Genomic DNA, 15584 nt, shown 5'->3' with positions numbered 1-15584 from the left:
TCGAAGTAGACGATCGATGCAAGAGAGAAACGGTCGTGAACAGATTTTTCTCTTTTTTCCTATTTTCTGTCTGAAAGAACGTTCTTATCGAGCAAGAATGAAAGTTAACAGTGATCAGAGCGAACCGCGCGCGTACCCTGTTAGATATAAACAGAGAAGGGGATTATTTCGAGTCAAGCTAAGTAATTTTCCAAATTGTAATTCATCTCTTAAGTTTTCACGTATTTACGTTCGAAAGTAAAGTACGTGTTCAACTCGTCGTTATTAGCGACGCGATAAACGCTGAAATATGTCGTATAGTTTTCCACATGGACGTTTACTCGTCGAAAGGAAAGTTTATTCGATTATTGTTAATATTTCCAGTTGTAATTGCCGTAATTCGATAGCGTGTGCATATTACTGTACTTTTGGAACTTATTTCCTTATTTGATTATTTCTTACGTAATACTTGATCGCTGACTCAAATAATCCTACTACAGTCTTATTCGAATCATTGTCTCGTTTCTCGTATATTTACTGCATCTAAACTATCCGATACTATCTTATTGCCTCGTTATTATGTAAAAGACCATTGTTTCGTAATATACAACAAGTTAGATTATTCTGTGCAAAGTTCAAGATTAAATTTTCACATGTCGAAGCTTAGCTGACTCGAATAACCCTTCCGTACTGTATACACTGTATTCGATTTGGCTCGCGGATGCGCGGTAGCTTGCACGGTATTGAAATTACATCGGTGTTGGTTCGATCAATTATACGAACATTATGGGGGATCTCTACTTGTTGCGAGTCCACGTTCGAAGCGTGACTCATGACTGGAGCAACGTACGGGCGATCGCGTGCCTCCTTTCATTAAACCGACTATTTCCAGTCGCCGTGTAAAAATAGACGTTTCAAGATTTTTCTCCGTAGTCGGACCGCGTTGTTCGATTCGATTCGTTTGGCCGTTCTCCCTGGATTTCGCGAGCGAAACGAAACGTTGAGCGCGTGAAGCGGAACCGAGCCGAGCGCATAGTAGCGCGCGGCTACGCAAACTTTCCATTATCCGTTTGGTTCGACGCGAAATATCCCGAAATCGATTTCGAAACACGTTCGTGTTAATCTCGACCGGCTGGAATTCGCCGTTAGTTCGCCAGCTGGTCGAGAAATCGAGCTTCCATTAAACGACACCACGTGCACCATGTCCGCGACACGCGGATCAATCGATTCCCTCGACCGTTCGATCTACCTCTCCCCTCTCTCTTTTTTTCTCTCGTTTTTTTTTCCTTTTTTTCTTTCTTTGATACGATGTTTCTGCACGATAACGCATGACAACTTTTACTTAACAGTAGTTGGATAGCATAATGTGAGAAATAATAGTAGCTGTGTAATTCCACGAGGAGACTTTTTCATGGAATTATCGAAGCATGAATAGATGGGTCGATATGCCGAAGCGACAGTTCGAGGTGCATGCGTGGTTTTGCCTTAGTCCTTAGAAGGTAACGAACTGCTAATTTGAACGTTAAGAGCGTAGAGTTCAGGTGTTTGCTCCTTTTTCATCGCGTTTTCGTGATCTAGATTCGAGGTAGCTAACGCGAAGGTCTGTCGTGATCGGTCGACAACGGTTGACGTAATAATAAACGTTACAAAGCCGCGAAATTTTACGTTTATCCATCGACACGCTAAAATATCTTCTCACGTTTCTGTACTTTTCAACGTCGTAGCATTGAAATATTTTTAAATAATATCGTGACGTATAGTTAGGTATATTATTTGTCGTTGAGGCATCGTTCGATATAGCCTATCGTTGTGATATCGCGTTATCACCCGATCAGTTTGATTTAGACGATCGAGAATAAAAGATTCAAACGACGATCGATTAAAACTTTGAACATTCGCTATCAATGAGTGCGAATTTCAAGTTGAAATCGAAACGATATTGAATCGCGACAGCATCCGATAATATTGCGCAACAGTTATGTCGAGACAAAATCATAAAAAAATTATCTTGGAACTTTAAGGATACCAGTTAAAATAGCAGCGTGTTGGTCTTCTGCATATCATTATACAATGGGAGGAAATGGCTATTCGGTGTTTCGCGCAAACATACAATTACGTTATATTCGAAGACATTCGCGAATTAGATTGTCATGCAAATTATAGTATCAATGAGCCGCAAATCGCGTCTCGACCATTGCGTAACGTAACCACGTCCAGGATACGCGTTATTATTGCGTCTCCAAATGAATTAGTCGCACACTCGAGCGTATCAGATTTCGTGGTAATACATATTTTTTTTTTTTATCATTATTGGGCGAATGACTAAAACGCGTGTTCCCTCGGCCGATTTTTATATTTTTCAAGTTTTCTCTACACTCGCTGAATATATTTCACCTTAACAACGATTTACATTGCATTGCTCTCTGTAATTACTTGAATTATAAGTTTGTTCGTTCTGTTCGAACGAAACGTACAAAACATGTTCGGTATAGGTACACGAATTATATCAATTTTGGTTACGTACACGATGCGTGTTTTCTTAGGTTTTTACTTCTCTTTTTTTTTCCTTTTTTTTTCTTTTTTTTCGTTGTTTATCATCGTCGAATATCCATTCGCGTAATCGTTTCCCAGCCTATCGGTAATTTCTCTGTCGTTGCCTGCAGAAAAAGAGATCGTTCCGTCGTCCCGGGATATAATCTTCTTTCCTTGACCTTAGACAATGAACCATACCTGAAAATCGAAGGAGTTCGTTGAATTATAACTGAAACGACTGAAATGTCATCTCTGTCTCGGTAACTGTTCGCACGTTGTCACATTTTCTGTACGTTCGCGCGTCTAAAATTATACGTAGACTGCGAATTCTTATGAGAACGAAGATGCACAAATGTACGTAATCTGGAGGAATATCTAAAGCGGAACACTCTTTGTTTATTTAGTTGGTATATAAACGGGACAAGCCTTATTAGCGTGCAGAGATTTTTGCAAATAGCATGCCGTTGTCAGCTAAAAATAGAAAGTATGTCGCTCGTAGCATTGAACAAAATTTTGCAACAGCATTTCCAAAAGACATTGTTATCGATCCGGCGAAGAAGTCGAGTGAGTTGCACTTGGAATTCGCTACGTTGCATAGGCAATTTACAGGGTCAGAGAGACAGAGAAATAGTTCGTAGTATAACAAAGTGAATAGAAAGACTGTGAAACTATTCAAAAGGATCTCGCAGAAGCGTAAAAACTAACTTTCCCAAGTAATCGTGCACGATGTAAAGCTGTATTAATTAATTTCAAAAAAGGAAGGGCACATCGCATACAGTTCTTCGAGTTTCAAGTGCGTTCATTTTGAGCGCATTCATTATGCGTGTGTGTATGTGCAACAGTGAGTGTGTTTGACAGTCACAGAATCGCGATCGTAACGTCGATGTCGCATTCCGTGTCCTGATTTACAGATAGCAAGTGCCAAAGATCCATAAGATTTAATAAGCGTTATAATATTCGGTGGGTTGTATCATCTAGCACGTGAAAGGTCCCATTTCTTTTGCTTGCGTTGAGAAAAATTTGAATTTGCACAAATATCCGCACTCTGATTATACGTTGTTTTAGATGTTGTTGATTGCATGGAAGTGCATGTTAATTATGACTAGTGGCTTATGAAACGGTATTTCTATGTTTCGAATCGATCGATATAATTGCCTTTGAATATGACTCTTACTTTCACTCGATATTATCTGTCTGCTATCGTAAAAGAAAGTAAAGAATGTATCAGACTATGTGAAATGCACTTACGTCCGGTGCTTCCGCCATGGCGCATTTGGCGAGGTTATATATCTTGTTGCACTTGTCAGAGCCCGCTATAAGAATCATAATGAAAGTTAGATGGCTGTAAGATTGAACGTGTATAAATTTTCTATTTCGAGAAACATAAATTTTCTGTCGGGAGATTTAAACCTGAATTTTTCATTTTTAAGCTTCAAGATCGAATGTATTATGTTACTCGAAATTCGAATGTTCAGCCGTGAAACTTGACGTTTGAAGGAGAACGTCAAATGATTTGAAACTTTAAGTATAACACAAACAGTCACATACATGCTGGAATACATTTGGACATAACCGATTCTGCTCTTGCCTGCAATTGATCTGGCAGCAGACCTAACAACATATCCGTGTCTATGTCGCCTTCGTCATCGACCTAAATGAAAAAATTCTTTGACTAATCGTTGCCTCCGTTTTAATTCACTAGCTGCCATGCTTCTAGTTTGACGATTATACAAAAAATCTATATAATAATGATCCCAAAGTTAGGATTTAGAAAATAAATATATATAACATTCGATAATTTAAACAAAACATTCGATGAAACGTATTAAAGACCAATTAATATCTATAGAATTAATGTAATTTCAAGAAAAACGAAATTGGCAGCTAATGGGTTTGCGGTCGTTAGTTGGACTTACCAAGCTGAACGCTTCGAGCAAGCAAAACATGTAGCAAGTGATCGACGTATCGTCTGTTAGTACTCCCTTGTCCACCTCGTCGATTTGCGCTGTGTTACGAATCGATTAATTAGTTTTAATTTACTCGTACGAATCTTCAAATTCTCGACTTGCTGGTTAATCGTCTTTGAATTTGTAGCGATTGTGATACTAACCTTGCGTCGTGCCATGCTCGCCCATGCACCGAGCCTTGTCCTCTGCCACCATGTCCAATATCTCAGGCGGTAGCCAGTCCGGCTATAAACAAATCGAAATGATCACACGCGAGTGCCTTTTTCTCTCTTAATGATTTTATCGACCACCTATTCTCTTTCTTTCTATCTTTTTAACGACCTCGTCGTATATCCACGATTCGTCATGGCAAGAAAATTCATCGGGAATTCGACATGGGTGACGTTATCGATGAAGGGAGGAATTTAACGATGTCCAAGTTCCATCATAGTGTAACACGGTATAGTACTTAACGCGCACTGCTTGAACGATTTGCTTTGAGATCGTTGCCATTAGCATAGATTACACGAATAGTTGGCAAGAATTTATAATTCGATAGATTCAGATAAATGGAATACTTGAAATGATATCGGAATCGATTTTACCCAGTTGAAACCCGATTTCAGACACGAGGCTGGTCCATTCCGACCATAAAATCGTCTAAATTCCTTATTACTGTATTTCCTCTCGTTTACGTAACGATACGTTTCCTTACATATATATATATTAGGTCGTCCGAAAAGTTTCTTTCGTTTGATAAGGAAATAATAATATTTTCCGTTTTATAGTATTTTATCGAATTACGTATGATTCATTTTGTTCTATCAAAATAAAGATCGCAACGTTCGACAGAGTAGGTTTCATGTTTCTATAAAGATGCGTCGTTGTAAAAGACGTGTCTGTAAAAGAAAGGCACTTTTCGGACAACCCTATATATATACTGTATATATGGAACTAAATTTCTCTACGAGAAAAAGATGAAGAAAACAATAAAGAGAATAATAGAGGTAAAAGATGAACGAACGTCTAAGCAATAACGCAATTAATACGATAGAAACTTTCTACGCTCCAATTAGGCTTTCTGTTCGATCTCGAGTTCACTTGCCCCGTTATCGATTAGCCGGACATACGGGTTGCTCGTATTATTATTATTTGCGCGCGTTGACTCGTTTATATCTCTAATAATTTTGTGCCTGACGAATCGATCAGATCAAATGCTAGAGTTCCTTTGGTCCTCCTCGTCTCGTCTATCATCCCCTCGCGACAAAAGTAAGCCATTCCTTGAAAGCTTACCACGGCGTTCACGAAAATCGTCTGCAAGCACACGAGGCCAAGATACAGCAACGCTTGTTCGCCACCCATGATATACGTAATCGAATAGCACACGTTATAATCCCGACACTGTTTGTCACACTTCTGCGAGTATTGTACGAAGCGATGTTAGCTGTCGCGGCGTTTTTATAACGTCTCAGTTGGGAAGAACGTGCGGGGTGCACGGGATGTGGGCGTGTGCAAGAGGAGGGTTACCAAGCATGTATCTATCGTTCGTTGATTGAAGCCTCTTTGTCGTTCGGTTGTTGGCTGAGACACGGATAATTTTCGGCCGCGTAACGGAAGTGCACTTTGGATTACGTACAAAGTCGCGATCGTGATCTTGAGCGCTTCCTGTGTCCTGTTTCCTTTTGTGAATGAATAGAAAAGTTGTTGGTTTCTTCCTTCTTTCCAATGAATTTTATTCAAACGTGTAAAGCTACCTTGAGATTAGCCGAGTTTTCGGAAGCCAGGCGATTCAAGTTCGAGTAATTCGAAAGTTGTCGATTAGCGTGAAATTGTTAGTTATTCGACTCGAAACATCTTTCCGAGTTTCTTCGATTATCCTCGCTGGTTAATTGATTTCCAGTAATTTGATATATTTCATTAACGCGGACCTGTTACTTTAGCTGACTTCAAATATCCTTTGCAACTTCCTAACGAAGTTAAGCTTCTCTCAATTATCTTTCGATCTAGAAAGAAAAATATCGATTGCTAGGTAACGTAACGTGACTTCTGTTCGATTCTGCGCTCGATGTTATCGCTTGCCTAAACCAGCTCCACTGTTTTTCAACTTTGTATTCGCTCGTAATTGACGTTTCGTACAGGTACGTTGCGACTGTCAAAATTCGACTAACTCGACTAACGTGGACGACGAGGGTTAAGCTAACAATTCTTTCATTCGGGAACGTTATGGTTCACGGATACATCGATCATCTATTTGATCGTTTTAGGGCGCTGTTTTTACATGCAATATCATCTTTTGTATCGATGAACACACAGGCGTCCATTGGTCAGCGTGGCTAATGGCAAATGAGTTAGCAATCTGTAGTCTGTTGCGACTACTGAAATTACAGCGTCGTCCATGTTTCCTCTAATGACTCGTTGGACGGCTAATTTTTTATGATTAAAATGTAAAATCGTTTGTTACAGAGATTTGCAAATAATAGTATCGAATTACTCGGCCGGCGATACATTCCGTAATGCACAATATGTAATATACACGTAATACTTGTGTAAATTTTCAAATTTTAATGATCGAAACCCAGTTGGCCTTTCAACAACGTAGATCATTTCCTCGGAAACGTCGCATTGGCTGTCTATTTATTTCGCGTCGCTCGAACACAGTTCTGTAAAGAAGGCACAGCGCATTAAACTTTAAAATCAGTTTCGTCGTAAACAAGTACGCTTATCATTCAGGTAATTAAGAACTTATTAAAATGCAATGTTACGTAATACGCAACATCGAGCTTGGAACGGTTAATAAAACTTCCTTTTCTCTGTTTTATTTCATTGCAAAAACACATTAATAACATATATATATATATGACATGCAAAAATATGTATATGACATACAATAGGCTATCGTAATCAAATTTCTTGAGAAGTTAAAAATTGTACGTGGTTAATCGGCGAATTCTCACGTTGTTCGAGCGTCTGTCGTACGTTCTCTTATAATTAGTTTCTAGAATTTAATATCTGTAAAATTAAGCTACGTTAGGAGAGGCATCGTGATTGCGACACACTTCGAATTTAATTACCGTTTCGATCGAGCTCGAAGAACGATGTTCCGGCCCTCTTGTCGCGTCTCTTTTATCAATTTCACGGTCCGTCGGAAGTCTCGACTCTCGGAGAAATTCGTCGAGTGGCACGAGCAGTTGGAAAATTCCTCGTTGGAACCGTTTCTATGCGAACGACGCGACGCTTGGACGAGCCGAAAATCTTGTTTACCAGCTTTCGTAACTCGCTACCGGCTTGTAATTTGCCATCGAATCGCGATCGATCGCTGCTACCCGTGTGTATGCTAGAGCTTACAATATATCACTTATTCAGTGAGAACTAGCAAGGTCCGGCGATGTAACTTTGCTGAAATGCGGAACAGTATCGACGACATAGAGTAAGGAACGAGAAACGATCGACGGATATCCTTGTGTAAGGTCGGTTGAAACAAAGCTAGAAAATCAATAGTATTCTGGTAAACTAATTTTGATAAACGTTAAAAATCTTTTCCGTGTTTACGACTTGTGTGCCAGTCTTGCGTCAAGTATCTACGCGAGCGAATTACCTTGTATTTTTCGATAATGTTCTACGCGTTATTCCACTAATCAGCCTTCAACGTACCAATCAGCTTAATCAGAACTGCAAAGCAAATTTTTATTTCGAACAGAAAAATTCCGACAGAAAAATAACGATCGGTCGTACAGATGGAAAATTATATAATTGCTTATGTCACCGAGAAAAATTCGTGTCTTTATTTTCGTCGCGACCATCGTACGATCATTACGGTCGCTTGATATCTTGCGATCGCGAACACTGTAATTCGTCACGATGTTTCCTTCGGTTGCGGAGAAGCCGCTATTTTCAACTTTAACGAAATTATACGTAACGAAGCCCGAGCATCCTCTGTCACGTATATACGCGTATTAGTCGGTTTAGCAGAGGGTGGAGCGTGCGTTCTCGCGTCGATGGATCCTCCGGTCGCGATAATTGCATTTTTCATTTATCCTCGCGAATGGAACGGAGAAGAAAAAGGGACGAGCGAAAAGGGGGATGAACGGGCCGTCGCGCGTTATCGAGCGTAGTAAGCTCGTTTGGTCAGAACCGCGCAAAAGGGGAACATACCCTGCCATCCATTTTTCATCGATGATCCTCTCACTGCTCAATTAAATTTCGAGCCAGATCGCTTGTCAAAATGTCACATTTAACGATCAGATGCGATCGATATACACAGCCGTTCGTACACATTAGGACGATCACAGAAAGTAAGATTAATCTGAGAAATGATTAGGATCTCGTTGAAATAAAATTTTTAACGATTATTATTCGGCTTGGAACTTACGGAAGATGCACAGTTGTAGATACATTTTACGAACATATTATGCGCCATTCAATTTGTTATTTTAATCCCAAATTTCAATCAAGATTTTCTGTATTTTTAATTCATATTCACCACGTTCTTCCTCCGACTCTTACGAACAGTTTCCACAAATTTTTGCCTCGTTACCTTGCACGAATGTAAAATAGCAATCGGCTAATAAACGTTTGTCTAATAATTTGAAGCAATTGTCGTATCTTATATGCAGCTGAAAAATGTTGTAATATTTACGAGTGGAAGTACGCGTGCAGCCAAAGAACACGTGTTCGTTTCCTTCTCGGTTTCCTGCTGCATCGTTAGCGAAAACGAATGGCAGAAATAGATAGAAGAATGGAACGTTGACCGACTCATTGACTGCTACGATTTTCACGCAACGCTCGTCGCTGATCAATCGCCTTTAACGAGCTCGCGCGAATCTGCGCGCATGGCCGTTAATTAACCATGCCTGCCGAATTCGACTCCATGGTTCTGGTCAAAGCGAAGTTATTCTGCTTTCATGACCGCGTGAAACCTTATTACTTAAAATATCTATCGCTAACAATGAATTCAAAAACATATATCGAACGGCGAACAGTATTCGCGAGATGCCTGTGAACAGTGATAGGTCTATTCTTGTTCAATAACAAGTATACTTTTGTTTCCGACCTTCTTTCGTAAGAATAAAACATACTAATTCATTGAGGAGCCCGTTATACGAATCGAAGCTACAGGAGAAATTGTACGATGTGAGAAAAATATCTTACTATAGCGATATAAAATACTCGAATTTTCTCGATGGTAACATTGTAGGATGCGGATGAGAGAAGAAACAACAACGAATAAAATGATGAGCAAATTCTCTCCATAATTACAACATGCGTTCTGTAAGATTCGATAATACAAATTGGCCAAATAGAAATTACAGATGAAACGTTGCGTTGACGTAACTCTGGTCCTTAATAGCTTAACTCAGTCCCAATGCTCGCTACTCCAATCACCGACGTTTGGAAAACTAATAAGACGAATCAACCATTGAACTGATCTAAACTTTCTTCTTTCCGCTATAAACTCCGTTTTATCTCTTACGCCAACCGTGGACGAAACGTCTGTGATGCTGGTTCAAAGTATAAAAGTATAAATTTGCATAAACAAACCCTCGTCTCCCCCTCCTTATTCATGAAATCGTCTGAAACATCTCCAAAGCTCTACGATATCTTGTACAGAGAACGCGTGCAAAAGATTCAACGATGAGCTGGACGTGATATCTCCTTTAGGGGAAGAAAAGAGGAGGAGGTGGGGTACGTGTAACGAGTCGCTTGGTGGTTGTCAGGAAGGAGGATGAAAGGATTGGAATGGAAGGAGGCGAGTGTGCCCGGGCGCATCGGTCTCGAAGCCAAGGTCGGGTTTCGATCGCGGGAAGAAACGCACCCCCGGGGGATATCGGGGTCAAGAGAGCACTCGGTTTCTTAGCACCAGTCGATTCTAGGCCGGTGGTGCCAAACGTCCGCCCCAGTCCGCGGCCGGCTCGATTACAGCCGAATGTTCGAACCTTCCTCCTTTGCTGCCGGAATCGATCGAATTTCAGCGGATTTCTGCTGGCCGCGCACGTGCAGTGGCCCACCTGCCGCGCGCCCGAGTTTACGTTGCCGTGCAAACTCGGCTTAACCTCTTGGACCCGAGCTAGAGTGCTGCCGAACATTGATACCGTTGCTCCAGATACAACTCTGCTCGCTTTTCCCTTCACCCTCCTTGCCACACGACTCTCTCACCCTCTCGATCTTCCTCTATCCTCCTGTTCTTTCGCCACTCGTCCAATAACCGTTCTATTTTAGCGTCGTGAAAACTATTCGGTTTCATTTCTTGATTAAGTTGACGGACAAGCGAGCACTGCTTTATTTCCTTAATTTCATTTGCTTATTTATTTATCCATTCGTGGGATAAAACCTATGGATAATACAAAGGATGACACGTAGGAGAAAGATTTAGAAATGAAGAAGAAATTGCTGCATCTCGCGATGAGCAGCTCAGTTTCTTTATTCAGTCGATAGAGATACAAAAAAATCAGCAGGTTAATTTTATTAGTTATTTATTTAAAGGACAGATATCCTTCTATACGTTTCCTATACGTTTCTGTCCGCGTTAGAAAATGATTACCTAACAGTTACGGTTCGTGTAGCTGTGCAAGATGGAAAATGAAAGATGAGGAGAGGAACTGAAGGAAGGATTTTAAAATATAAATATGTCGCGATGATAAATCCCGTGAAAATAAAGATAGTTTTCGCGATCGAGCGAATGTACATGACATTTCGGTTATTTTAACCTGGGTTACATAATTATGATTAGCCTGTCGCGCGAATAATGCCTCCTGTCCATTATCCGGTCGGCTAACTAGACGAACAGTTTCATGCTAAACAGCTAATTTGCCGCGTTAATTTATGCGTGACGATTAAACGGTTCGAATACGAGCGGAATATAGTCGGTGTTTGTTCCATCCTGGCCTTTCAACGTTCTCTATCAAGCGTACCTTAACTACACGACTATTCTTTGATGCAACAACTCTGCAACGCATTAACAAGCTTTACACACATTTATTTACATTGCTCCCGATGGTTAGCTTCGATGGAAAATAACGCAAATGCCACGACCCCTTCGTACAATCCAATAAACAGGCTCACAAATGTATTAAAAAAAATAATATTTTCAGATACAGTCGGTCACGAAAATCTACATACACCTACGCTGAATTTCGTGTGATTCAATTTATCAAAACAAATCAGAATCGTATTTTATCAGAAAGTTACTTACAGCTGTATATCGATACCGTTATTATCGATGTATTTCCAAAGCAATTTAATAAACGTTTCTACTAGAATTTTATACTCGATGCACGATAATGTAGACTTCGACGATCGATTGCGCATACGTTTGCAGTAAATACTTCGTAACTTCTATATACGCATTTTCAGATTGCTTTCGAACGATCCTCTCTCGTTAAGATATCAATGAAATTTCAAAATGTTTCGACACGTGCAATTCAGGAATTAAAGTTCCCTACGCTAAATGTCCGAGTACTCTCGCGAATTAGTGTGCGGATGTCATGGACGTAGGTAGGTTTGAAAGAAGTTAACGTTCTTGTGACGAGCTGGTCGGTGGAACTCGAGTTCGTGGTACGTGCCGCAGGGGTAAGGAACAAAACAAACGGGAACACGTGCTCCTAAGCAGAGTGCACTCGTATACAGAGTATTGATCGCGTTCTGCAGGTACTCGTTCGCTTGTTTCGTTAGCGGCACGTCGATGGCTACTGCCGCCGTGACTGCAGCTGCAGCTGCAACTGCGCCTAGTTCCGCTAACCCCGGCAGCCAGTCACCGCGCCTGGCCTCGCGGTCTCCGCAACTATTCTCCTTCCTTTTCGTCTCTCTACTGAATCTCTGAATCCACCCTGTACCACGTTTTTACAGCCTGATCACACGAGGGTTGAAACTATCGACGTACTCGTACGAGTGTGTTCAGTCGATCGTTTGTAGTCGCGAAAAGTTGAAATTTACTTGCATTAGACGTACCGTCATAAGTATAATACAGGAGCGAAAAGACGATTAGGCAGAGAAATACGAGCCTGATTGATTATTTATGATTATACTCGGCATAATTACGTAGATGGGTATTGACCGAAAATGTGTTGCATTAGTAAAGATGAGTCATTTTTATATGATAACGTCAACTATTTTTGCCTGTTCGAATTACCGCGTTTGACGTACAATTGAGCTTAAATCCGATCGAATTATTAATACAGAATTCTTCTGCAAATTCTTCTTTACAAGAACGTCAATGAATATACGTTTCTGTTATTAATAATCGATAGGAAATACAAACCCGGAGCTTCGAGGAATTGAATGCTGCAAGGGTCCCAGAGAACCCATTTCTTTTCTACGACATAATTTTATCTTCAGACATTTTTCTCAGTCCGTGTTTCCATTATCGCGTTTATCGTAAATCTAAAAGTTTTATCGCGTTATCTCTTCTTTACGAAATCTTCCGAAGAAATAAGTTTCTACCGTTAATGATCGATAAAAAGTACAATGTCGTAGCTGCAAAAAGATTCGATTCTGAAAAGTTTAAATTCCTTTGCTTGTCGTTTTATGGTATTTATCTATGATAATTTAGTTTTCAATCATATTCCTCATGCAAATTGTCGCGCTTACTGTAACCGCTTTACATAATCCGTATCTATCAGACACTCGGCGAAGCCACGTGTCGCCGTTCGTCCCTTCCCTCCTGTCTCGACCAGACGATTCAGTAAGCCGACGACTGAAATCGACTGGTCGTTATTTATTCTACAGGTGGCCGTGCACGACGGTTTCGTTCATGCCGGTACGTAAGTGCGTGGAAATATTTCTAGGCTGGAGATTCCAGCCACTCGTCTTCCGATCCATTCGGAAGGGACTATGCCGGAAACGTCGAAGCCATCCGCCCGCGGCAACAACCCTACGGAAAATAACAATTTCCTGATTAGAATTTCGCTCCTCAGCTCCAACGAGTTTCTCCTGCCAGAGAATCTTCCGTTTCCGTTACTTTATATATCATTAGTCGCGGAAATTGATCCTTACTCTGGCTCGATCGAAACTCCCTCGTGAATCCACGGGTCTTCCTCTACGCCTTCTTCTACGGTTTCTGGTCATCAAGACGTAGAAACATCGCCAACGTGCACACATTTCGTTCTCGCTAATTATTGTATAATACGTTGGCTCGTGAAAATATTTGCACGCCTACGATCACATTTTATTTATTATTCAATTACTCGATTCAAGAACAAAAATTGAAAAGCGGATTTAATTTTAAGACGTAGGATAGGAGCAAGTATTTGCAAGAGGTGCCTGCATACAAGTTCTTAACATCTGCATATATACACGTGCGTAATACTTTAGTAATTGATAAACTTCGTTATTACAATTGGCTCGCGCCTCTGACTTGTATTAAAAGTTTCGAGTGGTTTCAATTCGATGACGAGAAACCGTGTATCTTTCACAGCTGGTATAGTTATAATATCCTGACTTTTTTCCATCGGTGATCTCTCGAGATTATAAAAAAAGAAGCTTCCAACGGTTTCCACGCAGACATCCCACTGTTGCGATATAATTGGATTTTCCTGATACATAATTCATATCGCGTCTAGCCTACGTTCAAACTGCTTCCAATTTTTTGTTGCTTTTTTTCTTCTTTAGAAGATCTCGTTCCTCGGGATTTTGGTATTCGGTCGTACGGACTGGCTGAAAGGGACCTCGAGACGATGGAAATTCAGGCGATATTTGCGTTTGATTTATCTGCCATTTCCGTGGATGATTATATCGTAATATCCGGTGTACCGTGGTCTCCACGGGGTCTTTGCCTTCTCTCGACGACTTTGATATTCCACGAAATCTCCTAGAATCCCGATCACTGCTTTTTCTGACGCTTACAGGCAAAGCCGTTTGCGATAAAAAGTCATGGCTCGAGCGGCCCACGATCGATTTCACGATGATAAAACACGATCGCTCGTTGAAACGTTGTAAGTATACTGCGTTCACACGAACGAAAGCGTCGCTAGAAAGTATAAACGCGACTTATTGTCAGATCTATTAATGGCGTGGCAATCATCGGGTCCATAAATTTTCTTGCTTCTATTCGCGTCTTTCACGAGCACGTTTATGGTCAGAGTGCCCCACAAAACGATTGTTTAAGGAGCGGATAATATCCAGCAACCAAGAGAAAATCGGACACGTGGGCGTCGATCAGCGCATTCTCCCCTTTCCTAGCATGCAGTTGTTAAAGGTTACTCGGTGTTCTCGCCGAGTTTGTCTCGGTAAACTGTTACCTCGGACGTGAATTAGATGCCGACTTAATATTCCAATTACGTCTCAACGTACAATTTAATTTCGAAATATACAGATACGATTATAAATGCACGAAAGGAATTATCCCGTGTAATAGGAATGAAAATATACGCAGCTTGCAAATTATCGTATCATAAGTTCTCTGTCGTTCGATCAAAATTTCCTGACAGACAAAAATTTCTCAACAGCTATCGAAGTTTCATTTCCTCACTTACGTTGATAAAGCGACCATACCGACTTGATTCCAGGTGCACAAACATTTTATTTTACATTGAAAAACAAGCTTCGGACGAAAGAATCTTATTTTATATTTTCGATTTATTTGTACATACAGAATCATCCCTCGGCGATCGACCACTTTACGCGAGACGCTTTGTACATGAGTTTGCACAAAGATTCAGAAAGTCTAGTGGTAACGTAACATTTTTGAAAACGAGATCGAACGTAGTGAGACAGGATACAACGAGCAACGGCGAGTCCTGCGTGCTTTCGTGTTGTACAGCCTTGAATGGCAACGGATGTCCCCTTGTAAGTAGGTCACCGACGTGTCGGGAGACGGTAGACGGTGGTGGGTGTCCCGACGTCGTTGCGTGGGTGGAGCGAAGTCGTTGTGAAAGGACTAGAAGCGAAGTCGAAAGAGAAAGAGAGAGCGAAACAGAAGGGTTGAAGGAGTGGCAAGGGGGAGCTTGCCGCTCCTCGCTGATCGGTTCCCGACCTCTCCAACGTCTTCCGCGTTTCTCGCCATTCATACTTGTCCCGCGTGTCCTCGTCCTACCTACAACGCCAAGAATACGGTTCGTGCACCTCGCCCCTCGAGTTCCATACGATAAATCGTTCCCGTTTAGGAAATTAGAGCTTCTTAAGCAAATGCTAGTA

General features: G+C 41.0%; 2 protein-coding genes across 7 annotated transcripts in view; one reads left to right on the top strand and one right to left on the bottom strand.

Annotated features, from left to right (window-relative positions):
* LOC122576266 (CREB-regulated transcription coactivator 1-like) overlaps positions 1-15584 on the top strand; it is a 64539-nt gene that overhangs the window by 8484 nt on the left and 40471 nt on the right. The window lies entirely within an intron of this gene.
* On the bottom strand, positions 2314-5907 carry LOC122576347 (pheromone-binding protein-related protein 6-like). The gene is made up of 6 exons (XM_043746519.1): positions 5751-5907; positions 4622-4703; positions 4428-4516; positions 4060-4162; positions 3760-3824; positions 2314-2709 (listed from the first exon to the last, which is right to left on the bottom strand). Exons 1-6 carry the CDS (start codon positions 5817-5819, stop codon positions 2692-2694), a joined length of 426 nt encoding a protein of 141 aa, XP_043602454.1. The 5' UTR covers positions 5820-5907; the 3' UTR covers positions 2314-2691.

This window comes from Bombus pyrosoma, linkage group LG2 (genome assembly GCF_014825855.1).
Source record: "Bombus pyrosoma isolate SC7728 linkage group LG2, ASM1482585v1, whole genome shotgun sequence".
Taxonomy (NCBI): Eukaryota; Metazoa; Arthropoda; class Insecta; order Hymenoptera; family Apidae; genus Bombus; species Bombus pyrosoma.
The sequence above is the reverse complement of the archived record's forward strand: the minus strand, read 5'-3'. Positions and strand labels throughout refer to the sequence as shown.